Consider the following 26304-nt stretch of genomic DNA (forward strand, 5'->3'; position numbering starts at 1 on the left):
TTTTCACATTTTGGAGCTCTTAAACTGGTACACTTCCTTCTGTGATGGGACAACGTGACACAGTTGCCCTTAATTGTCCAGTAAGAAATTGGCTTTGGCATCTGTTTTTTAACAATTACTGTAATTTACCAACAATATTGTGCTGCTGATGTAGCTGAAACACTATGGGAAAAGGGTGAGTTAAGAAGGTGTTCAGTTTACAAACACACAATGCACCGGTCACTGACAAATAAAATGTACATTTACATTTTTAAGGTGGGAATCGTGGGAAATGTAGTTAAACAAGCTTTTAAGCAACGCTGCTTTGGCTTTCTGCGGTCATGTCGTTCTGCAGCAAACTACTAAAACTAACCTATATCTGCCTATATTACTTATCTGACACTTAAAAGTTGAAGTGTAATGGATATTCACATTTTTTGTCTTAAAAAAATTGGCAACTCTCTCTCGTTTGTTTTTTTTTTTGTTTGTTTTTTTACCCATCTACCCCATCATGGTCCATTGGAGTCTCCTCATGCACTTTGCTGCTCAATCTCAGGGCTACTTCCAAACAGGGCCACCAGCTGCTCCTCGTAGTTGACGATGTTTCTCTTCATGATGTCCATGCACGGGCCGAGCAACCTTTCGAAGGCTTGAACGTCCATAACTGATCATGAAAGAAAAAGAGAAGACAAGAGACCTATTATGGCATCTAATACCTATTTTAAACCGGCCTTGAATGTCTTAAAAACAAGCTTTTGATTTTTTTTTTGCTAAATAAATTAGAAATTCAGCCTCTGAGTCATGTCTTTGTCTTCCCATTCTCTAACCTCATTATCTATGAGGGATTCTGAGTGGGCGGGGCTATGCTAATGAGGCACTGTGCTGATTGGCTGCCTGAATGACGCGATACACCGCTACGAAAAAATGTTGGAAGCTCCGGCCGGCGGAGTTAGTTGTGGGCGTGGTTTCATGCATAGGAGACCAACCGATGTAAATCGCATTTTCGTTACGTAACAAAAGGGAGCAGAATCTGAACGGCTCGTAGAAGCCACGTCACACTGGACGGCTCATCCAGGCGGCTGTACAGACACTGCAGAATTTGGTTGTTTTCCTCCTTCTCTGAGTTGGCAGGCTGAGGGGAGACCACTTTATATATGTTAAAGCAAGAGAAAACGTGTTTCATAATAGGTCTCCTTTAAGGAGATTTAAATGTGCTGATATACCAGGAAAGGTACATGTTGATTAGGGTTTTGATATTGTGCAGACTGTGACTGTTTTTGAGCTTGATGACACTAAATGAAGATTCAGAAACAAAACAAGGATAAAATACTGTATTTTGCAAGTAGAGCTTGGCAACCAAGGTTTCCAGACACTCTGAAAAGATGGCTGACTGGGAGTCCCACTGGACACGTGCGGGTTTCCGTACAAACTCACAAAAGTTTAAACATTTTTGTTTGTTCCAAATGAAAAGGGGTAGATTTGGGCTCTCGGGTTTACACTCCGCTCATACGCAGCGTTGAGAGTGGGGGATTTTGACGGGGCTTCATCATACCGCTAAACAACCAATCAAATTTTCTTCCAACTCAGTCCACAAGTAACCCAAGCGCTTCAAAAAGAGCTAAATGAGTTACTACATCTTTTAAAGACATCATAAATAAATAAATAACTAGGGTGACATTTGATTTCCGTTTCCAAGATGATTGGAAGATAAATGAAATGAAGATAAATGAAAAAAAAAAAAATTGGGTTTCAATGTATTTACTGCAAAAACACATTTACAGGATAAAAATAAACAAGAGAGAGTTCTTGAGATTAGCCCGGTCAACCATACCAATGACATGAGTCTGGTTCCCCTTCTGTCACTGCCATTTCCACCCGTACTGATCGCAGCAACCTAATGGCAGCAAGGTGAGGGAGTTCTTTATGGGACAACTCCTACGAGAGTGTCCAAAAACCGCTTTTTGAAACAAGGATGGTTGCAGAACTCCTAACATCACCTCGGACCGACAAGTTCTTACTGCCGAACCTACAACAGCCCTTCACCAGCATTCCTACTCCAGTGAGTAATATTTGGGGTGTTTTTTTCTTTTGTTTGTTATAATGAATGCTACTGTGGTTGTCCCTCTGCTTATGTCACATGCTGATTGTGACAATGGTGTCCAGAGGCAGGTTCTTCTGCTCCTGTTAGTACCGCTCCCTGGAAATCAAGAGCAATCCAGAGGCACCGGACTAAATCTTTGTATCTAAGAGGAAAAGAGTTCAGATGGCTAACCAGGCTAACTTGAGATAAAATAATCACAGCTTTGCCACTTGGACCCCCAACTAAAAACAAAATTGTTGAAAATGTACCCAAGCATTTGACATTTCCCAAAGCGTATGCAGATGCGGCTCTGGGTTTGTTTGTGACGAGAGCCAGCTCTCCAAAATACTGGCCCCTTGTGCACGTGGTTATATCCACCTCCTCGTCCTCCTGCTCTTTTTTTGTCTGGAAGAAAATAAAAAGACATAATAACATACCGGAAGACCAGGATATTTCTTTAAATCAAAGGATTGTTTCCACTTGAGAACTACAGAAAAGTGCAGAAATACCCGACTTCTTTTCATGGTGATTCTAACTTGACCACTCTCAACGATGTAGAAGCAGTCTGCTAAGTCACCCTGGCACACAGAACAATAAAACGACAGTAAACAAGCATGGAAACAAGCGTTTACAAGTGTGAACCAGAAAAGAAGACCTGGAGTTTCTTCACCTGAGCAATGATCTGCTGGGAATCGCTGTACACCCGGGTGGAGATCACGTCTACTACTTTCATTCTCTCCGACAGCTGCGGGTGAGAGGATATTTGGTTCGCAATAGTTTCATTTGAAAATTGAAGTGCACTTCTTTTCAACACTGTGAACTAATGCCAACCTCTAAAGATGTGAGCAGTGGTAGCGTTTCGAAGAATGCCTCATAAAGCCTCCTCTTCTTGGCATTGTTTTTCACTATGATCCTCCTGAAAGTCAGACGATCCTGAAACACAGATTCAAACAAAAGGAAAATATGTATATTTGTATAAAAGCATACAGAGAGAGGGGGAGAGACTCAATGAGATACTTGTGAGCCCTTTGTTTTCTACCACTGTTAAATATTAAACAGCGTTGCTCGTTGATGATTGATCTAGAACGTGAAAGCCTAAACGCAATAAAACAGCCACAATAATGTTAACGAAAGAGTCCAGAATGCACATCCTCCAACCGCCGTGATTTTTACCGCTTTTGAAAGACGGCAGTGAATCAGAGTTCTGTCTCTGTCCCCGATATGTGGTATTTGGTCCTGGTGATGGGGGCGAGGGTGTCGGCATCATGGGAGCGTGTTCGGTGGGGGTGAATCGGGCGAGGGACGACATCTGCCGGGTATGAAAGGGCGCTGATGTTTAGGGCTTTATAGGTTTATTTGTTTATTTGTTTATTTAAAGGGATCCCCATTAGCAGACGCAAAAAACGAAAGCTAGTCTTCCTGGGGTCCAGACAATAAAATACAAAATAAAACATACAATCTCAATTCCTAAAGTACATTTAAAAAAAAAAAATACAATTAAAGCTGCAAGCAGCGATGAACGGGCCCTCGCACGTGCAATTTTCACCAATAAAACTAAGTCCGATGACACCACCCATGACTCTTTATGTCAAACCATTTAAAAGTTATGGCAGAAAGTAGGAACTATCAAATATCGACCAATCAGATGAAGGGGGGGCGCGCTTTTTGGCGCCTATCGTCACCATGGTAACGCTTTTGATTGAGAAAAGTAATGCCCGTCGTCGCAGGATGGAGACGCACATTTTAATGTATAACACACCTGGGTGCACGTTACGGTTCGGGCGAAGAAACGACCGAAGAAATGGCATAAATTGCACCAAAATTACACGATTAATTCAAAATGGCCGACTTCCTGTTCGTTTTCGGCCATGGCGTCAAGAGACTTTTCTTTAAGTTGCGACATGATACAGGTGTGTACCGATTTTCGTGCATGTACGTCTAACCATATTGTGGGGCTTGAGGCACAAAGTTTTCTAGGGGGCGCTGTTGAGCCATTAGTCCACGCCCATTAATGCAAACTATTAAATATAAAAAATTTTGCCAGACCTGGCTTGCGTGCAAAATTTGGTGACTTTTGGGGCACGTTCCAATATGCAACAGATCTATAAAGTACTTTCCTCTTCATCGAGTCAGACTTAGGTAAGGGTAACATAATCCGACCACTATCTGCCCCTCGAGTGTTATATGAATGAATATTTGAACAATAGGTTATATTATTATAGAGAAATTTAGGAGTCTGAGTGTTAATAATTCTATGGAAATATGTAAGTATATTAGTAGATATCCTATCCTCAACCCTCAGCCAGGAGAGACGTTCATGCATTTCTGCAACACTTGTCTTGGGCTTTATAGGTGCTGGGGAGGATCTTGAAATGTATGCGTTGTTTTTCGGGAAGCTAGTGAAGTTGACGGAGGATGGGCGTGGTGTGTTCTCTGGTGGGGGTGTGGGAGAGCCGTCGGGCAGGGGACTTTTGAACATATTACAGTTTTTGAATCACAATGACCAAAGATTATCATTTCAGTTGTACTGCTGAAGTTGTGGTTCATCCAGGTTTTTCTGTCGGTGATGCAGCTGGCGAGGGTGGAGAATGTTTACAGTAACGTATCATGTTATTAGGATGAAATATGTCAACACAAATAATGCAACAAGCAGTGGTAGATGACAAAGGAAGAATGTCCAATTGTAGAGGGGACCCTCTAGCTAGGAAATCTCCTCCCGCCCAGCCATTGATAAAGCCATTGATAAAACGGTTAGCTTTTGGACAGGCTCTCATTAAAGCTCCCACTATAATCTACTGTTTGTGCAGAGGCTCTTTGACAACCCCGCCCCACCTTGACTGAAGCTGACTGCACGTTAAACAGGGAGTCCTGCATGTCCACCAAGTGCTCGGGTCAGCCGGGAGTGCAGCAGCTACTAGGGATGGGCGGGATGGACTAAAAAAATGTATCCCGATAATTTCTGGCATTTATCCCAATAACGATAAAAATTACGATAAAAAAAATACCAATTCAACTCCACCTTTGTATAAATCAATCAACACCTTCAGTCTTTGGAGCCCCCAAAAAACTGTTCTAAAAGAATAATAAATGCTACACCAATTAAATTGAATTAATAAAAACCAATTAAATGAGTTACACCTGTACTGCAAAACTGTAATGACTCAGATCCGCCATGTTTGTTACACAAAAAACTCATCAACGGGAATTTATCCTCCTTCCTTCCTTCCTTCCTTCCTTCCTTCCTTCCTTCCTTCCTTCCTTCCTTCCTTCCTTCCTTCCTTCCTTCCTTCCTTCCTTCCTTCCTTTCTTTCTTTCTTTCTTTCTTTCTTTCTTTCTTTCTGTCTTTCTTTCTGGCTCATTTCTTTCTTTCTTTCAGGCTCATATCCATCCATCCATCCATCCATCCATCCATCCATCCATCCATCCATCCATCCATCCATCCTTCCTTCCTTCCTTCCTTCCTTCCTTCCTTCCTTCCTTCCTTCCTTCCTTCCTTCCTTCCTTCCTTCCTTCCTTCCTTCCTTCCTTCCTTCCTTCCTTCCTTCCTTCCTTCCTTCCTTCCTTCCTTCCTTCCATCCATCCATAAATCAGCTTTACACAAAAACGTCATCGACAGGAATTTATCGTTTTTACCGCGAGATGACAAATTCTTACCGTGGGGAATTTTTTTGACGGTTTATCGTGAACGGTAAAATATCAATACCATTCCTAGCAGCCACCTGCCCAGTCTGCACAGAGGTGACATGACAGAGCTGCTATCCGCTCGTTTAGGACGCAAGCCTCACTCCCGACTCACTTTTTTCACTAAGTCAGATGTTGAAAAGCATTTGCATATGAGGAGATCAAGTTAAAACTGAATCTTTGGGATGCCAAGGCAACTAAAAAAAAAACGAGCATTCAATTTGCATTCTCGCTTTAATCTAACCAGATTGTATGTTGTGTTGCATGTGATGTGGCATCAGCAGGAAAACACGGTCTCAGTCAGTGGGATCAGGGAGCAACGCAGCACAGACGACCTGGGTGTTTATTTAAACTGTGCCAACTGACTGCACAGCGTGTTGTAAAAAGCGAAGAAGAAGCCAGCTGTGCTCCGGCAGGAGGTTGAAATGGTTTGCTCACCAGGCACCAAAGGGCTCCAGGCGAGGTGGCAGTAATTGTGGCTGCTCTGGGGGTGTTGTACATCAGCGCCAGCTCTCCAAAGCTGCCTCTGTTGTCATAGCAGCCGAAAAGCTTCTCGACGCCGTCCACCTTCACAAAAATGTTAAATGTCCCGCTGCACAAAACACAAGCAGCAGGAAAGGATATTAACACAAATATTTTCTCAGGAGAGTGAATGTGAGAGTGCATGTGAGTGAACTGTGAAAGCACCTCTCAATTACGTAGAAGTTGTCGCCATCATCATTTTGATCGATGATGTGCTCTCCTTCTGTGTGGAATTTCTCAAACATAGCGTCCAGCACCTGAGATATTTGTTCCTGGGAAGGTGGGAGAGCATCAAATATTTAATGTTTGTGTCCTGAAACAAAGGTGCAGGATCCAGAGTGTGTTCTACTTCTGCTTAAAAGAAGAAAAAAAAAACATGCCCACATTTTCCATGCAGCGAAAAGCTTCTGGCCTCAGGCCATGTTTTCCTCTCTACTGTTTAATAGATGGCTTCGTGCTTATGGTATAAATCACTCACTGGATCTAAATTCTTGAACAGAAGAATGTCCCTGCATGCTTCCTGTAGTCTCTGCCTCTGCTCATCGGTTTTGGGGTAGGTCACCTGCGACATAAAACACACTCCTGTGAAGTGGCCTCGTGGAAACTGATGAGTATATCCAGAAGAACTCATGTTGCTCATAATTTGTCCTTTATTCTGAACAAAATCTGACATTTCAACCGTAAATTAAACCAATATTGTGATGGCATGAGCGGCGGTTTACCCTTGGTTCTTTATCTTCGTCATCTTCATCAGGATTGAACGCCTCAGCACACACTGGACAGCAGAGACAACAAAATACACTTCAGGGATTTGATTTCATCCTGTGGATGTTAGAATAACTTTTTTTTTTCATATTATACAGGACTGTCTCAGAAAATTAGAAAATATTGTGATAAAGTTCTTTATTTTCTGTAATGCAATTAAAAAAACTAAAATGTTATACATTCTGGATTCATTACAAATCAACTGAAATATTGCAAGCCTTTTATTATTTTAATATTGCTGATTATGGCTTACAATTTAAGATTAAGATTCCCAGAATATTCTAATTTTTTGAGATAGGATATTTGAGTTTTCTTAAACTGTAAGCCATGATCAGCAATATTAAAATAATAAAAGGCTTGCAATATTTCAGTTGATTTGTAATGAATCCAGAATGTATGACATTTTTGTTTTTGTAATTGCATTACAGAAAATCACAATATTCAAATTTTCTGAGACAGTCCTGTATTTATAATCCAATGCATTTCTGGTTTCAGTTTGTCCCTCAAGTTTAAGGTGCAGGTCGCAGTGAAGGATTTGTACATTCACAGTAAACTTTGTGGTGACAATGATGCACAGGTGCCCGCCCCCCTCCTTCGAGCTTCTTGCTTTTAATTCACTCATGCACCAATGCATGAGTGCATGTGCATGTACTTCCTGTTAAAGTGCAAGAAGGAAATATGTCACATGATCCACACCCACAAACCACCATGCTTCCAGGACCAATTCTAAGCTCATTTAATGGTTTGTATTTTGGTTCCTCAGTCATGTTCTTGGTTTTCTCTTCTGCCGTAGCTCTGTGACGTATGACATGGTACCATGAGCCATACAAAGCTGATCCACCAGGACAGTTTGGTTTATAGTTGATATAGTTTGGTTGATTTTTGTTGATAGCAGGTGCAGAAGATCGCTGCTGCCACAACCACTGGAACAGTACGCCGTACACACAGAATCCAGTTTCAGAAACAACAATAGTTAAAAGGGGCGCTGTTGCGATTAAAGGCATGATTTGTCTGGTGACATCATGTCTTTTAAAGCTAAACATCAACAAAACACGAAGGCCTAGCTCCCCTTTCCCCCTTTTATGATCTCAGTAAATTGTGCCAACATTTATAAAAAGTACAGTGGGGGTTCTGATAACTTACTGTATCTCTAACTGTTTTCTCTTATAAACAGGTGTGCACTTTGCGATTGTATTGGCCTGTGAAGAAGATGCTAAGATTCCATATGATGTTATAACATTTTATAGTTTGACTAAAGGAATCTTACATTTTCCATAAAAACAAAAGTGGATGCCACCAATCAAAGCACAGAAAAGTTATGTCAACGTAACTATTAATATCTGTAAGTGATCATTTCAAGTGACACTATTTGTTCTGACTTCACTCCCACTTCACGCCTGACATTATGAACCAGGTTTGAGACGAAGTGGCTTTACAGCCTCTTATAAATCAACCCTATTATAGTAAGTGGAAGACAGTAACAAAAGACAGGCGGAAAAGTAGATCCCACTAGAGCAAACCTGGAGCAGCCTCAGCATCCATGTGTCTGAGAAGCTACGTATGTCTCCAGCACTGATTCTGTCCAGAGTTTATCTTTTTGACACAACACCGTTTTATTAACCAGCTTTAACAGGCAGTAAATAATAAACTCACCTGACGCTCTTCTGATGAATCTGTTTATCACTGGGGCTGCAAAGCATGAAAGGTAGATGTTACATTTCATCATCAAATTAAATATTTGTGACAGTCTTTACTGAGGGGCGTGTGGTTCCACAGGTAATAGTCCGTGTGGAGCATCAGTTAGTGGGATTCATATTTATTGATGTAAAACCTGAATTAGGACAGCTGCTTTGAAGTGGATTTAGGTTCTGAAAAGGATTTAAATAAGAAAGAGACTCTGAATGCGAAACACAGCAAAACGTGCAGAGCTCCTGCATAATAGGTCACCATGAAATATACATCAGATAGGAGGTCCTATCCACCAGGGAAGCCAGATTAAATATCCTTAAGGCAGTGGAGGTGTGACCCAAAAATTACAAAAAATAAAATAAATAAATAAAACACATTTTGACAAGTGAATCATGCTGTGCCTGCCATTATGTAACCATTGCAGCCACTTCTCATTGGGATGCAGTGTCAGAAATCTGTTGCTGCTGCTTGCAGACCTGCACAAACGATCACCCTGCAAGAAACACCAAGTCATCCGAGCGGGTCAAAGTGGAACTGTGCATGGCTTGAATCTTGCTGGGCTTTTTTTTTGTCTTCGACTTCCTCTGATTTCTCACGTTTTCCATCATCAGCCTGTGAGCATGAATGAGGCCCAAATGGGGGCCTGCAGCTGACACAGAAAACACTCAAGACGACCCACTAGTGCGGGGCTTTCTTTCAGGCTATGCAAGATACTATTCTGCAGCTGCTATTTAAAGCAGTTATTATCAGTGAAACGTGTGCTCAGTGATGGAGAGCACGTCCTCCAGCTCCTTTGACAGCAGCGGTGGAGGATGCAGGGATGCAGGGATGCAGGGCGGTGGAGCATCATTTCTCTGTCCTCTGCAGACGTGCATGCTCGGGACTCATGCATTAAGGTCACACACGTTCACACACATTATTATGACCCCCCAGACACATAAATGCATGGGCCCCACCTACGAATTCCTCGTCGTCGTCGTCGTCGTCGTCGTCTCCTCCGTTCTCCGAGTCGATCTGCATGGCTTCGTCAATGAAATTGACCGCTTTTCCAGACCTCGGAGCCGAATTCTGCTCATTTCCGAATGAGGCCTCTTTGGTCTCGCTGTCCTTCAGCTGGGTGAAGTACTGTAAGGCAAACTCGAGCAGATCCCCGGGCTGATTCCTCAACACTTCCACGGTAAAGCTCTGTAACAGCTCCGTCAGTCCTTCAGGGATTTCTATACTCATTCCTGTTCTCAGTCTATGAATGTGGACAAAAGCGGTTTGCTGCCGATTTGTGACGATCCCCCGAAAAAAAAAAAAAAATAAGGAAGGAAGAAGCGCAAAGCAAGCACCTCCACGGCGGATCCTCTTCAATTTCTCTTAATGAAAATGGCTCTGGATTTCTGGTCCGAGCATCTTCTGCTGCTGCTGCTGCTGCTGGCTACAGGAAACCCACGCATGTGACCCAGGAATCCATGGCAACCACCCATCCAGGGATTGCGTATGAGCAGCAGCGGCGCACAAACTGCAGCGAGTCGCAAAATCCAAATAAAGGCTGATTTATGGTACCGCGTCACACCAACGCAGAGCCTGCGCCGTGGGTGCGCGTCGCCACGTACTCTACGGCGTAGGCTCTGCGTCGATTTAACGCGGAACCATAATTCAGGTTTTACGGGAAAGAAAAGCCCCCGGGTTGCTTAGTCAGGCAGGGATCGATCCCTGCCCAAGGAGGAGATCAGATCAGGATATGGCATCTGAAATATCATGTCATGTCTTTTGTCTCATAGGAATTCTTTGATAACCAATCTCAATCTATCAAATCTATTTCATCTATCAAAAGAGCATTTAAAAATAAAATCTGTATAAAAAGCTAAACTTTCCAGAAAGACAGATAAACATATGCACTGATACAAATGTTGTGCTTGATCTACTTAAAAAAAACAAGTCAACTTTTTGCATGAGATTATTATGTAGATCAAGAAAGACTAGTCTTTGTTTAAACTACCGGTACTTAATTTTTTGTATGTAAATAATACATTTTGCAAGTACAGTCAACTTAATTTTTATACCAAAAATTAAGTTTCATCTAAACACAATGCCAAGGGCGTTGTGTAAAAGCGTTTCAGTAGTACCAGTATCTGTGAGCAGAGGTGTCAAGTAACGAAGTACAAATACTTCGATACCTTACTTAAGTAGAAATTTTGGTTATCTATACTTCACTGGAGTAATAATTTTTCAGACGACTTTGTACTTTTACTCCTTACATTTTCACGCAATTATCTGTACTTTTTACTCCTTACATTTTAAAAACAGCCTCGTTACTCTATTTCATTTCGGCCTTTAAACAAAAAACTATCCAGTTAAATTGCTCCATCCGGATAGAGTGAATTTGGTTGTGGTTGTTTCAGATGTTCTTGTCCAGTTTTGTTCTTACATCCGTTGCCCTCAGATTCCTGCAACTAAACTTGGATGTACATTCCAATAAAGGTTAGGATAAATGATAACATGCCTCTGAAGTTTAACTTTTTGCACCATTACAATACTTATAGGCAACTAGTCATCATATCTCCTGCTCTCTGAAACACATGTTAATGCTCAATAGTACACATATATGGTTCTTTAATATATTTGCATTATACTAAGATGCATTCATTTTCAATGGCTTTTTTCCCCCTTACATTACTTTTACTTTTATACTTTAAGTAGTTTTGAAACCAGTACTTTTATACTTTTACTTGAGTAAAAAACTTGAGTTGATACTTCAACTTCTACAGGAGTATTTTTAAACTCTAGTATCTATACTTCTACCTGAGTAATGAATGTGAATACTTTTGACACCTCTGTATGTGAGTGGATACATTTCCAGTTGTATGTATAAGAGCATTTCACCTGTGTGTGTGAGAGATTTCACAAGTGAGTGTGAGAGGTTTTCAGTATAGTGTGTAAAAGAGTTGGATTTCATGTTTATGAACGCTAATTCAGAATTATGTCCCTCACGGCACCTCATAAGTTGCAGTCGTTCTGCAGCCCCAGTCCCCGAGCACCATAATTGAGTCAACCCTGAGCTCCTCTCATACCATAATATCTTAAAGGTAAACGTGATGCCATCTGTGCAGCAGCATAAGTTTGGGTCCTGCAACCGGACGATGATCTGAAGCAGACAGACAAACCTGCATCAGACAATGACCAATAAAAAAGGCCCAGACATGAACCCCCCTGAAATGCTGCGGACGGACCTTGAGACGGATGTTCAAAAGAAAATATCCGAAAACCTCAAAGAACTGAGGGAAAGTAAAGCAGCCTGAGCTAAAATTCCTCCACGATGATGTGATCAAACTGAGAGCCGTACAAGAAACAACTACCGTATTTTCTGGACTATAAGCCGCTACTTTTTTCATAGGTTTTCAACCGTGCGGCTTATACAAAAGTGCGGCTATTCTGTGGATTTTTCTTCCACCGCTCGGGGCGCTCTAACCGGAATTAGAATAAAAACTAAAACAAAATAAATGCAAAGAGGAATACACTTCTTCTTTAGCAGATAGAAGTAGGTAGAAGCAGATTTCAAACAGATAAATAAATACTGGTTATTTTCTCTTGGTTATGTCCCGTTTTAATCAGAAAGGATCTATTTAGGTACAAACATGTACATCATTTACAGTTCAAAATCCTTTTGGACATGTAGTAAATATCTAATCTAACAAAATAAATATCTGCGGCTTGCATATCTTTTTTTTTTTTTTAAATAGAGCAGATGCGGCTTGTATGCAGGTGCGGCTTATAGTCCAGAAAATACAGTCATGTTATTGCTGCTAAAGGTGGACCTATATCCTACTGAATCATGGGGGTACTTTGCATTACCACATCATTCATTTGTTATTTTTTTGCTTTATTTTTGATCAATAAGGTATAGTACGGTTGTTTGAAACTCAAATGAACACTTCATTAAAAAAAAAAATTGTCCTTTATTTCCTCTTATTATCATTGCAGGAGGACAAAAAGGAACGAGGCAAAGCTCATTAAGATAGGACATTTTCTTTAATAGCACAGAGAGATTGGGGCCAATCTTCTGCACCAAAGGGAGAAGAGTTAATAAATCTGCTGCGCACTGGGACCTCTCTGACTTTCCGGCAGAAACTGTTTGCCTTCAGAGTTTCATTACTGTATGAAACACTCAGAATGACGAAAATAGTCTTTGTCTGAAACTAAAGCCCAACAATGAAGACTTGTCACAGAAACGCGTGTGCTGAACATCAGATCCGAGATGATTAAATCTTCTGGAAGTAATATGTGAGGTTAGAAATTGGGAAAAGATACAATTTATGTCTAACTTTGCTCCAATCTTGAACTTAACAGCAATTTAAATTGAATATAGATGATCAGAGGGGCTTCACATTTTTTTTTTAAAAATAAACATGGAATAATAAAAAAAAAAATAACCATATGACAATGATAAGACTACCAAAGTACACACCTTACTTGAATGTGCCAGGTGTTGATGTGGTGATTGTGGCTGAAACACCAAAGCAGTGAAACTGTTATCTGTCATAGGCAGTACTCGAGTTGAGGGGGGATGAGGGGGGGTGGCATCCCCCCTGAAATAAAAACGGTCAAAATCACCCCCCCTGTAAAACTGATACCCCCCCCTTTCCATCCCTTATGTCATTTCATCAATGAATGTGGTTTTACTGCTATTTCAACATTTAGAGTCATCACCAGAAAAATAACACCAGAAAAATAACTTATTTGACAATTTTCACCTGTTTCAAGTAAATTTTCACTTGAAATAAATAGGAAAATCTGCCAGTGGGAGAAGATTTATCTTCTTATTACAAGCAAAAAAATCTTGTTCCACTGGCAGATTTTTCTACTTATTTTAAGCGAAACTCTACTTGAAACAGGTGAAAATTGTTGTTTTTCCAGTGATGAGTCTTGTTTTAAGTGTAATGAGATTTTTTTTTACTAAAATGAAACATTTTAACTAGAAATAAGACAAATATTCTTGTTAAGATTTTGAGTTTTTCCAGTGATCCATTTTACTTATCCTGTGAAGGACAGAGGCATATTGATAAGTTCAGAAAACTGTTTTTTATTGTTATGTTTTGATGTATTTGATGTAAGCCCAGTGGATATGTAAAGCTTACAGAAGGCTGCATTTAACTGCTGCTATGTCATTCCTGCAGTATTTCTGCAGGTGTTTTGGTCAGTGCTATTATTTGTAATATATTACATTATTTGTAATCAGCACAAATTATCTGTCCCCATATGATAAAATCCACCATCCCCCCCTGATATTTTTTTACAACTCCAGTACTGGTCATAGGTATATGAGACAACCCCCCACTCCTGCTCTGCCCCACATCTGTCACGTTTTATTAAGAGGGCACAACATTTTCTCACTGTGGTGAACATCAGAGAGCTGGTGCTGCTTTGCTGCAGCTTTCAAAGCCCATCCGATGCCACTTTGAGCTCTGCTCCTCTGGGACTTCAGCAGGATGTTTACTGTAAATCACGGTACAGTAAGAGAGCGCTGCATCGTGTCTACTCTCTGATCCGTAGATCCTCAATTATTACTTTAGTGTCTTCTCTCAATGCTTCATAAAGGATGAATTGATGACTCAACAGCAGAAATTCAGGGACTTTCTGAATTACTGTCAGAAACAAAACTGATCTGGACTGAGGACTGAGAGATCTTGACCATCTTGACCAGGACTCCCTGGCAGAAGAGATATTGTATCTCAATGGGACTTTCCTGGATATATAAAGGATAAATAAAAAAAAATAAAAAAAATCTGCTGATCATTTAAAATAAAATAGGACAGAGATGAAGAACTAATTAGCCAAATACATTTCTTTTCAGCTGAATCAGTAGAACTTAACCCTTGAAGATCAACTTTAAAAGATGTATCACTTCTTTACTGATAACTTTGCCTTAAGAAAGTACTCATTCATGTTTTCTATGCGGGAAATAGCGCCACTTACTGGACATAGTACGGCAGTGCAACGTGTTGCAATACATTTGACTTAAATTTCCTCACAATCGGTGATAATTATTCATTCTTAATTATTCATTCAGGTCATATATGATTTGATATGAATACACTCCTGAGGACTATCCCCGAACTTTCACAGATGTAAAGGAGTTTTAAGTTGTTTTTTTATCACAATCACAGGTCCTTGAAAATAATACTTAAAGATTTTGTCATTTGAAAAATGAATAAGGCAAGCACGACTTCAGATGAACAACACTTGACATAGGCGTTTTAACACAATTTCATTATTTACTGAACAAAAGATAGTCTTAAAGGATAAAGTGAATGTATGTGAAAGGAGGGAAATGATAAAAACACCCATGATGTTCTAGATGAATGTCAAGTGCCAGATTTTTTTATGAATATCACTCTCGTCATTCCTATCACTCTCTGTACTCTCTTATCACTCTCCCGCGGCATTTTTGAGAATTTTTGTCCCACTCCTCTGTACAATGCTGCTTCAGTTCATCAATTTCAAAGATACCCATGCATTATTCATCAAGAGGATGCAAATCCACCTTCTGCACACGTCACAGAGAGGCTGAGAAAGGAGAAGCGGGTGCTGGACTGGCCCCAAAAGGGAAGGTCTGGTGAATTTAAACATAGCTTGGTTGTAGATCTGCTGCCACAGATACGCTGCAGGGGGACACCAACATGATCCTGAGCCGTGTCCATCAGCCCTTTTTCAGTCCTCTCCTTCTCTTTCCTTCAACTCAATCCAGAATTATTAGACATATAGATAGATAGATAGATAGATAGATAGATAGATAGATAGATAATCACCAACTAGCCATGTATCAGTAATATGTATGTACAACTCTTAGTTCTCACAGATAGTTAATACTAATATCTTGTCTTTTGTACCTTTGACAATATATCTGTGACCCTTATTTCTCTGTCCTTCATTCTTTCTTTCCTATCTTCCTTTTCCTGCTCTGCCCAGCTGGCCTCCATCAGGAGAGTCCCCCCTTTATGATCCAGGTCCTGCTCAAGGTTTCTTCCCTCCTAAAGGGGAGTTTTTCCTTGCTAGTGTTTGGCTTGAGGTTTTTCTCCAACAAAGGGAGTTTTTATTTGTCGTTGTTTATGCAATAATTGCTCGAGGGTCATGTTCTGGGTCTCTGGAAAGCAGTTAGAGACATCTTGTGTTGTAACCGACGCTATGTAAATAAAATCGAATTGAAACGAATTTCGAAAAAGAAAGCATTTCAGCAACCCCGTGCTGTTGCACTTCAAGTTGTGTTTGCAGCAAAGCAGTGAAACAACTTAAATTATTTGGTATTCTCAATGCCAGAACACATTTTTAGGTGTTCCATTAAGGACCATCAACATTGCAAAGTCAAGCTTTGCAATAATGTATTTTTTCGCTGTTCTGCAGGCATGAAGTGCAAAAAGGCTTTATGTTAAGATAAATTAAGTTATTGTGAAAAAACATGTCTGTATGTGTGTGTTTACATTTTCCATACCATCCCAACTATATCTAATTGAGACAATACATTAAATATGGAAATCAGATGCATTTGAGGTTGCAACCCTTTCTGTATCATGACACCTATAACGATTGCCTCTCTGAAATGATTCCTGAAATTTGACCCGTTTTGCATTGTGTTAACAGACAGTAAAACCTTTCATGAAGGTGGTTTATGATATTCAGCTCATCGAGTCTGATTCATTTGCACCACCTGGCTACTGCTTACACTGAAAAGTCCTCCAGAATCATTACAAGATGATTTGTCTCACATTCCTTCAGTATTATGACTTTGTTTTGGTTAAATAATTGTCAACATAGCTTGGCGGTGGTTTGGTGGTTTGTAACCCGAACGTTCCTGGTCCAGATCCCTTCTATGTGGAGTTTGCATGTTTGTGTTAGTTTTTTTTCCCCCAGGTACTCCAGTTTCCTGCAATAGTTTTTAAACATGCATGTTACTGGTGCTGCTAAGATGCCCTCAGGAGTGAGGGGGAGCATGTGTGACCTTGTGGACTGCTAGTGACCGGTCAGAGCTGTAAGCACTGCCTGCAGGCAGGTGGGATTGGCTCCCGGTGAGTCTGAAGAAGCATGTATGACTGATGAACAGAAATGACAACACAATGTAATCTATCATGTGCTGTTGTTCATCTGAGGTTGTTTTTATCCAGCATCACGACCAGATGATTTTATGTCCCCAGAATTGAAAGGTGGTGACATGACGGAGCTGTTTCTCAGGGTCTTATGCTGATTTGTGGTAATGACGTTTCACAAACTATTATAAGCTCCTGAATCTGCTGATGCCCGTTAACGTTCAAGTTATTCTATTACACGTCAACATGCAGATCACTCACATTCAATTTCACAATATTAGATTTGGTCCTGACCAAACAAGACAAAGCCACTACAGCTCAGCTATTTAATTTTATGGAGCAAGAACAGATGTCCTTACACTGCAGGTCAGCGCGAGCAGCCCCAGATCTTGAGTTGCAATAGATTACCTCAGTGGTTTCCATACGTCAACAAATTCATAATTACTGTCCTGGGCTATTTATTGATGTGGAGATTCTTACGTTGACAGCCAGCATCTTCAGTGAAAATAATGAATTTTGTCACTTTCAATGAAAATATTCCACCAGCACATTTACTGCCAATTAAAGATATACTTGTACACACTGAGTAATATGAAGCCTTTTTCCTCACTATTTGGAGGTCATGAAGAGAAAAGAGGGGGAAGATGACAATATAAATGGGCCATTTCATGGAACCATCCACATCAGATCTGTGAAACTGAAATGCACACAGGTTCTACACAAAATAACTCACATTTTTCCAGTGTTTGGATGAGCGCCTGCACGTTTTAGATGCGTCTCTGCTCCAAATGACTGAATCATTAAAACAGACTTGTGCAGACTTATTACAAGCTAATGGCGCGTCATTCACCTGGACCAGGGGCCGGGGACACTGGTCAAGATGATGCCAGCAAATTGGGGAAAGACAGAAATTAATGACTTACTAAAAAAAATAAAACAATCCCCAGAGACCAGAAATCTCTGCAATGACCTGTGATATTAATCTTAAGTAAAATACCTTCTCTGCAATTCCTCTTCTGCATGAAACTGTACAAATTAAAAATTAAGGGGTGTGCAGTTCTTATTAACGTTACCAAAACCATAACTGAGGGTCCCAGTGGTGCCCCTTCTTACAAACTTAATTTTTTCCTATTTATTTCATCAATAACTACTGTCATTTAGCAGATGCTTTTATCCAAAGCGACTTACATCTGAGAGAACGAATGCACCATTTTGCCCTGTGAGCAATTAGGGTTAAGGGATCTGTCAAGGGCCCAAAGGTGGTTCATCTTGGTTGCCATTCCAGGGCTTGAACCTGGATCCTCCAGAGACTGCAGCTGCAGAACTTATGCTTGGTTCTGCTGGGACTTGATCCCAGGACCTGATGACCACTCGATACAGAACTTCTACCACAACACTGGTTTTCCAGGAAACATTTATTTGATCAATAGACAGGATCGCATCTTTCCATAAACAATTCAGTTAAATATTAACAAATTTACAGTCATGAGGAATGTAAAAAAAAAAAAAAAGAAAAAACAATGCTCGCCTTAAAAAAAACCCAACCCAGAGACCCCGCCCACAACCACTTCAACCACGACTGGAACAAGACTCAAATCCAGTTTCCAGCTCGATTGTTACAGGCTCCCCCCCTCAGTGCTTCACAGCTCATCCTTCTCTGTCTGCAAGGAGGAAAAACAAAAAAATGATAAGAACCAGAAAAGCAAAAACTGCATCTTTTAGCATGTCATGGTTCACTGTAGGCTCTCACCGTTTCATCATCTTCATCTACAATTTCCTCTTCATCTTTAGAGTCATCCTCTGCTGGTTCCTCTGGCTCCTCCTCAGGCTCTTCTTCAATCTGTAGAGATTCAACATTAAATAAATGTAATAAATAAATTAAAAAATAAATACCCCTAAAAACACACGTCGCAGAACGCATTCTTTAAATGTTTCTCTCAAGAGAAAGTTAACAATCCAGAGAAACAAAAGTTCTGCAGAAGATCTTTGGACTTGCCTGTTCGTCCAGGGGCACGTTCATGCTGAGCCGGAGCATCCGCTCTATTCTCTCCCCGTAGGCCTTGGTGTCGGTCAGCTGGTAGCCCGAGCGCAGCGTGGCCGTCTCAAACAGAACCACCGCCAGATCTGAGGCCGTCTGGTCCTCAGCATCATCCTGAGGACATGAAGAAAACAAGATGAGCGACTCCAAGCTGTCACTGCTCCAACAGTCCAGAGAGTCACTAATCTAGTCAAATAATTTAATTGTTATGGAATTTCCCTTTGGGGAAAAATAAAGTAATATTGGACTGAAACAGTTTCCAGTACAAATTTATACTAAATAGTTCAAAATTAAATGAACAAAATAAAGTGGTCACTTACATTGACTTTGCTGAGCATCTGTTTGATAAGAGGATGTTTAGGGTTGATTTCTAGAGTTTTCTTCTGGCTGGCATAATAACTGAAAACAAACAATCATCGACATGAGCTTAAGCAGCAATAGTTATGTGTTAACAACAACAACCAACAGGTTATTTTACTCACCTTGTTGAAATATCTTTTCCCGTCTGATAGGCCTGAGCCTTCATGATCCTCTCCATGTTTCCTGACCAGCCGTACTGACTGGCAACCAGCGCACAAGGAGAGTTGGTTAACCTCTGGGAGATGATGGCTTTCTCGATCTGTAGCGGGAGGAAAAAAATAAAAATGAATGAGGCTGACGGACACGTCTCCACTGTAGTCGTTCATGTTCCACAGCGTGAATATTCCAACACGAGCGTTTCTCCACCTGGTCCTTCAAGGGCTTGTCCTTCAGCCAGGTGATCAGAGGCTCGAACTCCTTCTCCAGGGTCTCCCTCTTCTCCTTGGCCGTGTCGCTCTCCTCAAACTTCACGCCCTCCTTGGCGACATTCTGGAAGCGTTTTCCGTCAAACTCTGGCAGAGCCTGGATGCAGTACTCGTCCACAGGCTCCGTCAGGTAAATGACCTCGTAGCCCTTCTTCAGCAGCCTCTCTACGAAGGGAGACGACTCCGCCTGGACAGAAGCACAAAAAAAGAAAGTGGATTAGACAGCGGCTCGCCAGCTCCATTTCAAATGATGCCTCCCATCCCTTAGCGAGTGAGTTCCAGCTACTGCCATCAGGATACAGATTCATAATCCCGAGAACTAGGACCACACGCTGCTATAGCAACAGCTTTGTCCCTGCTGCCGTCTCTTAAACAAATCTTAACGCATTTTATTTATTGCTGAGGTCTATCCTTTTAACTTATTTCTATTAGAAACTCTCACCTTGGTTCTACCTTTATTTATTGTCCTTTGCCTTGTGGGCAATATCTACTTTTGTCCTGTTCAGTGAGCATTGTGAGTACCTGCCATGTCTGTCTTGTGCTGTCGTAAACCTGTATTTGTCCTGTGTCAAATTAATGACTGTAAAGATTGTGTGTGAGATAGGGCTGGGCGATATATCGAGATTTTCGTATATATCGATATATTTTCAAACGCAATATGGTACGAGACAATATCGTTTATATTAATTTACATTTTTTTTATTATGATTTTGATATAGCTTATTTTGTGACAAATTGACTTGAATGTTTTATTTGAGATTTGCACAAATGTTTTGTTATTTGCACAACTGTCAACCTCAGTGGAAAAGTCTGCCTGTTACTGTCTACATTGTATTAATTGCACAGTGTATTTTAATTTAATTGTTATGCAGGAAAGGGATATTGTTTTATTTAATTCCAGAAGCATTTTTATTCTATATATGCAGGCAGTTTATTTTTATTTCATTTGTTTTATACATTTTCATATATTGTGCAGACCTCTGTTAATAAAGGAACCTGTGTGACATTTGGCACGAGGCTTTGTATTAAAACTGACTGTTTTTTTTAAGGGTTTGCCTCAGAAAAAAAAATGAAGCTAACAGAGATGCTATGCTATAATGCTTTGGGGGAAACCCCAATGATGGCACAGAAAAAATATCGATATATATCGAGTATCGCCATTCAGCTAGAAAATAGAGATATGACTTTTGGTCCATATCGCCCAGCCCTAGTGTGAGATACCTTCTTCCATCTACTGCAAAACAAATCTACCTACGGGTACTAATAAAGTCAACTTGAACTCCTCCACAGAACATTTTCCATTGATTTAAAAATAAAATATATAGAAGTCACCTCTAACACAAATGAAGCCTCACCTCCTTCCTGCTGGTGCCTGCCATGAAGTAGATCTTGTCCTGCTTCTCCTTCATGCGCTCCACGTACTGCTCCAGGCTGGCCAGGACCGTGTCGCTGTTGGAGGTCTGGAAGCGCAGCAGTTTGGCCAGGCGAGTCCTGTTGGAGTGATCCTCGATCACGCCCAGCTTGATGTTCGTCCCAAACTCCTTCCAGAACTTCTCCTCGTAATGTTCCTCGGCAATCTTCTTGATCATGTCCAAAGTCTTACGCACCAGCTTCTTGCGAATAACCTAAAGAGGAATGAGGCAAGAGTTTGTTTAAAAATCATGCCATCTTTATTATTCCTGAACCCCTTTTCATTTAAGAACTTTTACCAGCATGAAGGAGTTTCCTATGTTAGAAACATCAGTTTCAAGTTAATTTGTGGACTTTTACCATCATCTAACTCTGGCCAAATAAAAAATAAATAAATAAATAAAAAAAGTCCTTTGGTCACTTTGAGAACCTCAACCTCTGTTCTTCCTGAACAGATGGCAGTTCTTGCTTTGCATCAAATTATCTATGCATTCAAAAATAGGTTTAGAGATAGGACAAGGAAGACAAAGTTGTCTTTGAATTCAATGATAAATGAAAGGGCTGCCGAAACATGTCTCCTAAATGAAGCTTTGGTGGTGAGAATGACACGCAGGCAAAATGCCAGCTTACCTTCAGCAGTTTGTGCTGCTGCAGAGTCTCTCTGGACACATTTAGGGGAAGGTCATCAGAGTCCACCTGGCAAAATACAGCTGGCTTTAATCCCAGAGCAGGTGATAATAAAGCAGAGACCAAGAAGGTCATCTTTGAACTACTAACAAAGAGAAAAACTCAAATACACTCACCACTCCTTTGACGAAGTTGAGGTACTTTGGCATCATGTCATTGAAGTCATCCGTGATGAAAACTCTCCTCACAAACAGCTACGGGAGTTAAAGAAATATTATAATTATCCTAAGAAATGTCTGGATATATTCTCCATCACAGCAGACTGTCCATTCAAATAAACACTTTGAGCAGCTCGGAGCACAAACCTTGATGTAGTCGTTCTTCTTGGAGCCGTACTCGTCAAAGAGGCCTCGGGGAGCTGACGCAGGCACAAACAGGATGGACTTGAAGGTAACCTCACCTTCAGCTGTGAAGTGGATGTGAGACAGAGGCTCTTCCGTGTCCTGTCGGAAAGTGAAACATCGTTAAGAGTTTATAAAGTTGAGTAAACATGCAGAGTCTTTTATTATTAAATTAGAATATGCAAAAACATCACATGTTGCGTTGCGGCCTTACCTTTGAGAAGGTCTTGTAGAAAGCCCTGTACTCGTCCTCCTCAACCTCCTTGGCAGGTCTCTGCCAGATGGGCTTGATGTCGTTCATCAGTTCCCAGTCCCACACAGTCTTCTCAACCTGTGAACAAACGTTTTTAATATGACTACAATCTTTAAAAAAAAGGGTTTCCCAAAAAACGATTTCCCAATTCTAAATCGATTCTCATATTAATTCCTAAAAATAGATTCATATGTCTAAAGATCGATTTTTTGGGGGTTTTTTTTGTCCTTTTATTTATTTATGTATTTTTTTCTTTCATCATTACGTTTATCCCCAAAAAAGGAATGTTTTGTTGGACACGAGAATAACTGGTGCCATGTTTTTGCCTTTAAATATGTTTAAAGGTATGAAAACATTAAAGTGTTAGGTTATAATTGCATAAATTGTCTATATTTCATTACTTTATATACTGTCTTGGGGTTACATTTGCAAAAAAATGCTAAAAACCAAATGCTCAAAAATTAAAACCAAAATAGACCGAACATGGAACAAATAAAAACGGAATGTGTGAAAAAATAAAACCGAATTCATCCGTCTCTGTTTGGTAATTCTGACCCACGATGTTTCTGTTTGCAGTTCTATCAGCATTCTGGGAGATGATTGGTCCTTACAGCATCATTAGCTGCCAATACTTGCTGTTGAATCTCAATATGATACTAGTAGTAATATTTTGCATAACTACAGTCATATAATTCATGCAACAGCTCAAAAAACAGTTTTAATAACAACCCAAATCAATATCGGAATCGAATCGAGATAATCGATCCTGAATCTTAAGAATCGGAATCGAATCTTTACATTGGAATCGATCCCCAGCCCTACTGCTAAAGAATCTATACATGCGTTTTGACGCGGCTGTTATACACAAACATAATACCTTCTTTGTCTTTGGCTTGTCTTTGTCTCCCTCCTCCTCCTCTTCTACTTCAGCTTCATCTTCAGAAGGCTCTTTCTCTGGTTCCTCTGCCTCAGCATCCTCGTCCATGGGCTCTTCAACTGTCTCCGTCTGTCATATTGAGAACAGAAAAGAAATAATAAAAAAGGCTCAGTCTACATTTTTCTGTTTTATAATACATGACAGGGATAAAATGCCACCGCACTGTGGTGGAGTGGGGAACAAAATATCCAAGTGCTCACCTTGCTGGCCCAGACGTAGATGGGGAAGTTGATGAACTGAGAATATTTCCTGATGAGGTTCTTGATGGTGTCGAGCTCCAGGTAGTCGGAGGCCTCCTCCTTGAGGACAAGTCTGAGTTTGGATGGAGACTCAAGGTCAGTATTAAACAATAAAAACTATATTCCTAATTCTACGATAGTTTGACAGTCATCAAAAGCAAAATACGATAAATCAAACTTACGTAATAGTGCTTCCTCTGCCCAGTGTGTCCCCACGCGGGTCTTCAATGACAGAGAACTGGTTGGAGTCAGACTCCCAGATGTGCTGGGTGTCGTTATTGTGCTTGGATGTCACAATGACCCGGTCCGCAATAAGGAAAGCAGAGTAGAAACCAACACCGAACTGTCCGATCAGCTCGGATGTAGACTGTCCTTCTGTCTGCATCTCCGTCATCTTGTTGAGGAACTCGCTGGTGCCAGACTTAGCAATCGTGCCCAAGTTCCTCACAAGCTCATCTTTGGTCATTCCAACACCAGTGTCGGTGATGTGAAGCATGTTATTCTCCTTATCGGACTGGGGATGAGGAAAACACAAATTACAAGCAGATAAGAATCACTGACGTAAGCAATCAAGTTATACATATGACTGAATTTGCATATGTTCCAAGTGCCTACTTTTATTTTGATGGTGAGCTCTTCATTGGCGGCCAACGCGTCCTCGTTGGTCAGAGACAACAACCGGATCTTATCCAGAGCATCGGAGGCGTTAGAAATCAGCTCCCTGAGGAAGATCTGCAGCACATAACCAGCGGTGATTAACCACCCGAAACATGCAAAATACACAAGAGATCTACTTTCAGTATCACAGAGAACACGCGAACACTGCCCATCCCTTCTCACCTCCTTGTTCTTGTAGAGAGAGTTGATAATGAGCTTCATCATACGGTTAACCTCAGCCTGAAAGACGTGTTTCTCAGACTTTTCCCTGAGTTCTTTAATCTGAGCCGGACTCAAACCGTCCAACTGGACAGCCTCCTCCTCTCTGAAGGGAGAGAAATACACACATAACGGTGAGACAAACTGGTGTCAAACACCTGTTCTGGGGACAGAGAGACGACAACTGGACACTTGGGAACTTTAGCAGGGTTGCCCTGGTCATTACTGTATGTACACAAGCTTAATGGTCACGCTGACCTCCAGGTTGAGGTGACCATCTGTGTTACAACAATTACAGTTCCTGGGTTGTTATAACAACTGAAACCTACCTTTGCACCACCTCATCATCTGTTCTGGAGCCATCCCTGCTTTTCCCCAAGTCGTCTTCTACAGTCCCATCGACGTCCACCTCATCCTCAGCCCTTACAGCAGCTGCCAAGGGAGCAAAGGTGTCACAACTTATGTTGACCTGCCGTCATTTAAAATTCAGCCTTTGCACTTGCACTTCACAACATAAGACATCTTCTTTTTACCGTTTCATTTTTTATCTGATCCAGGCAAAATACATATTGACAGTAATTGACAGTGTCCATTTAATATAAACAATAACCTGTTTTTTCCAATAGTGCAATAATCTTCTCCCTCTAAATACCTCACTGGTATTTTTGCACATGTAAATATTATTCGTTTTTTTCCAGGTTTAGTATTTCTTTTGTACATTGCTCATTTTTTATATTGCTCTTTTTTAATTATTTTGCTATTTATTTGTTATTTTTCTTTTTTAGGATATACTCTTTTTTTTATATACCTTTTCATTTGTGTGTTTTTTGTAAAATTGTTGTGTGTGTATGTTTGCTGCTGCACAAGCAAATTTCTCGTCTGGGGGATTAATACAGTTTTATTCTATTTTCTTTTATTTATTTTACAACAGAAACACTTAACCCCCATCCTTATTCCCTTAATAAATTCCCTCCCATCCCACCCACTCTGTATTAACCACATGGCCAGTATCAGAATAAATCACTTCCATTGATATGAAAATGGTCAAACAAAACAGGAAGGAATGACATAATAAAAGGAGGCGTCATTATATGAGAAATATACAGCAAACATAAATTAAATGACATAAGACATCTTCTATATAGCAACTTCTGAATACCGGTACCTTATTAGGAATTACATATTTTGCCTATTTTATTTTTATTTTTTTTAGCAGCTTGGGCAGGATCAAATTTAATTAATTATTTATCTTGTTTCCTTTTTTTCCCCCTCACAAGAAACTTCTAGAAAGGCAAATGGGAATAACGGGCAACAGCCTCGTTCTGCTATCATGTTAATCATATTAAATATAACATATTAATATTACAAAATTAACCAAAGTGAGACTTAGAAACTGCAAATCTGTGACACGTTTAGACGTGAAGGAACAAGCAGACACACAGATATAGGTGCTAAAAATAGATGAAACGTTACATGCAGAAAAATAAAAAGTGAGGACAGAGGGTGTATTTTTTTCGGCAACTCACCAAGGGCGAGGGATGCGAACAGGAGAGCGATGAACCAACCCCGGTTCATGGTGAGAAAGAGCTTGAACGGGACAAAAGCTGGTGCAGCGGCGTGTGCAGCTCCGTCTCCTTCACGGACACCGTCCAGAAACCCTCTCCGCCGAACCAGCCCACGCTTTTAAACCCGTGACGGCGGACCAATCACAGCGCACCACGCACACGCTCCGACCAATCACAGCCGAGCTCCGGGGCCGCGCCGGCCAATCACAGGCTTCAACATAAGTCTACAGCCGAAAATCGTGGCCGGACACCATTGGCCAAGAATGAATAATCAGCATATCACTTCCTAAAAAATTGTGCAGAAAGAAGGTAGGAGGAGGAAAAAAAATAAATCTCAGTCCCACGTTGGTTAAAGTTTCACTTGCAATCGTGACTGACAAATACTATGACG

General features: G+C 40.7%; 1 protein-coding gene across 1 annotated transcript; it reads right to left on the reverse strand.

Annotated features, from left to right (window-relative positions):
- Window positions 1–25999, reverse strand: hsp90b1 (heat shock protein 90, beta (grp94), member 1). The gene is made up of 28 exons (XM_061720975.1): window positions 25875–25999; window positions 24678–24780; window positions 24313–24454; window positions 24088–24204; window positions 23655–23986; window positions 23434–23545; window positions 23174–23302; window positions 22258–22374; window positions 22008–22145; window positions 21819–21896; window positions 21646–21711; window positions 20961–21230; window positions 19547–19792; window positions 19303–19439; window positions 19141–19219; window positions 18775–18934; window positions 18533–18594; window positions 9673–9982; window positions 8681–8716; window positions 6985–7037; window positions 6741–6824; window positions 6428–6534; window positions 6179–6332; window positions 2891–2992; window positions 2730–2804; window positions 2569–2637; window positions 2329–2464; window positions 1–643 (listed from the first exon to the last, which is right to left on the reverse strand). The coding sequence occupies exons 1-28, from the start codon at window positions 25921–25923 to the stop codon at window positions 510–512; spliced, it is 3597 nt and encodes a 1198-aa protein (XP_061576959.1). The 5' UTR covers window positions 25924–25999; the 3' UTR covers window positions 1–509.
- Window positions 26000–26304: the final 305 nt, after the last annotated feature.

The sequence above is a fragment of the Cololabis saira genome, chromosome 5 (assembly GCF_033807715.1).
Source record: "Cololabis saira isolate AMF1-May2022 chromosome 5, fColSai1.1, whole genome shotgun sequence".
Lineage (NCBI taxonomy): Eukaryota > Metazoa > Chordata > Actinopteri > Beloniformes > Belonidae > Cololabis > Cololabis saira.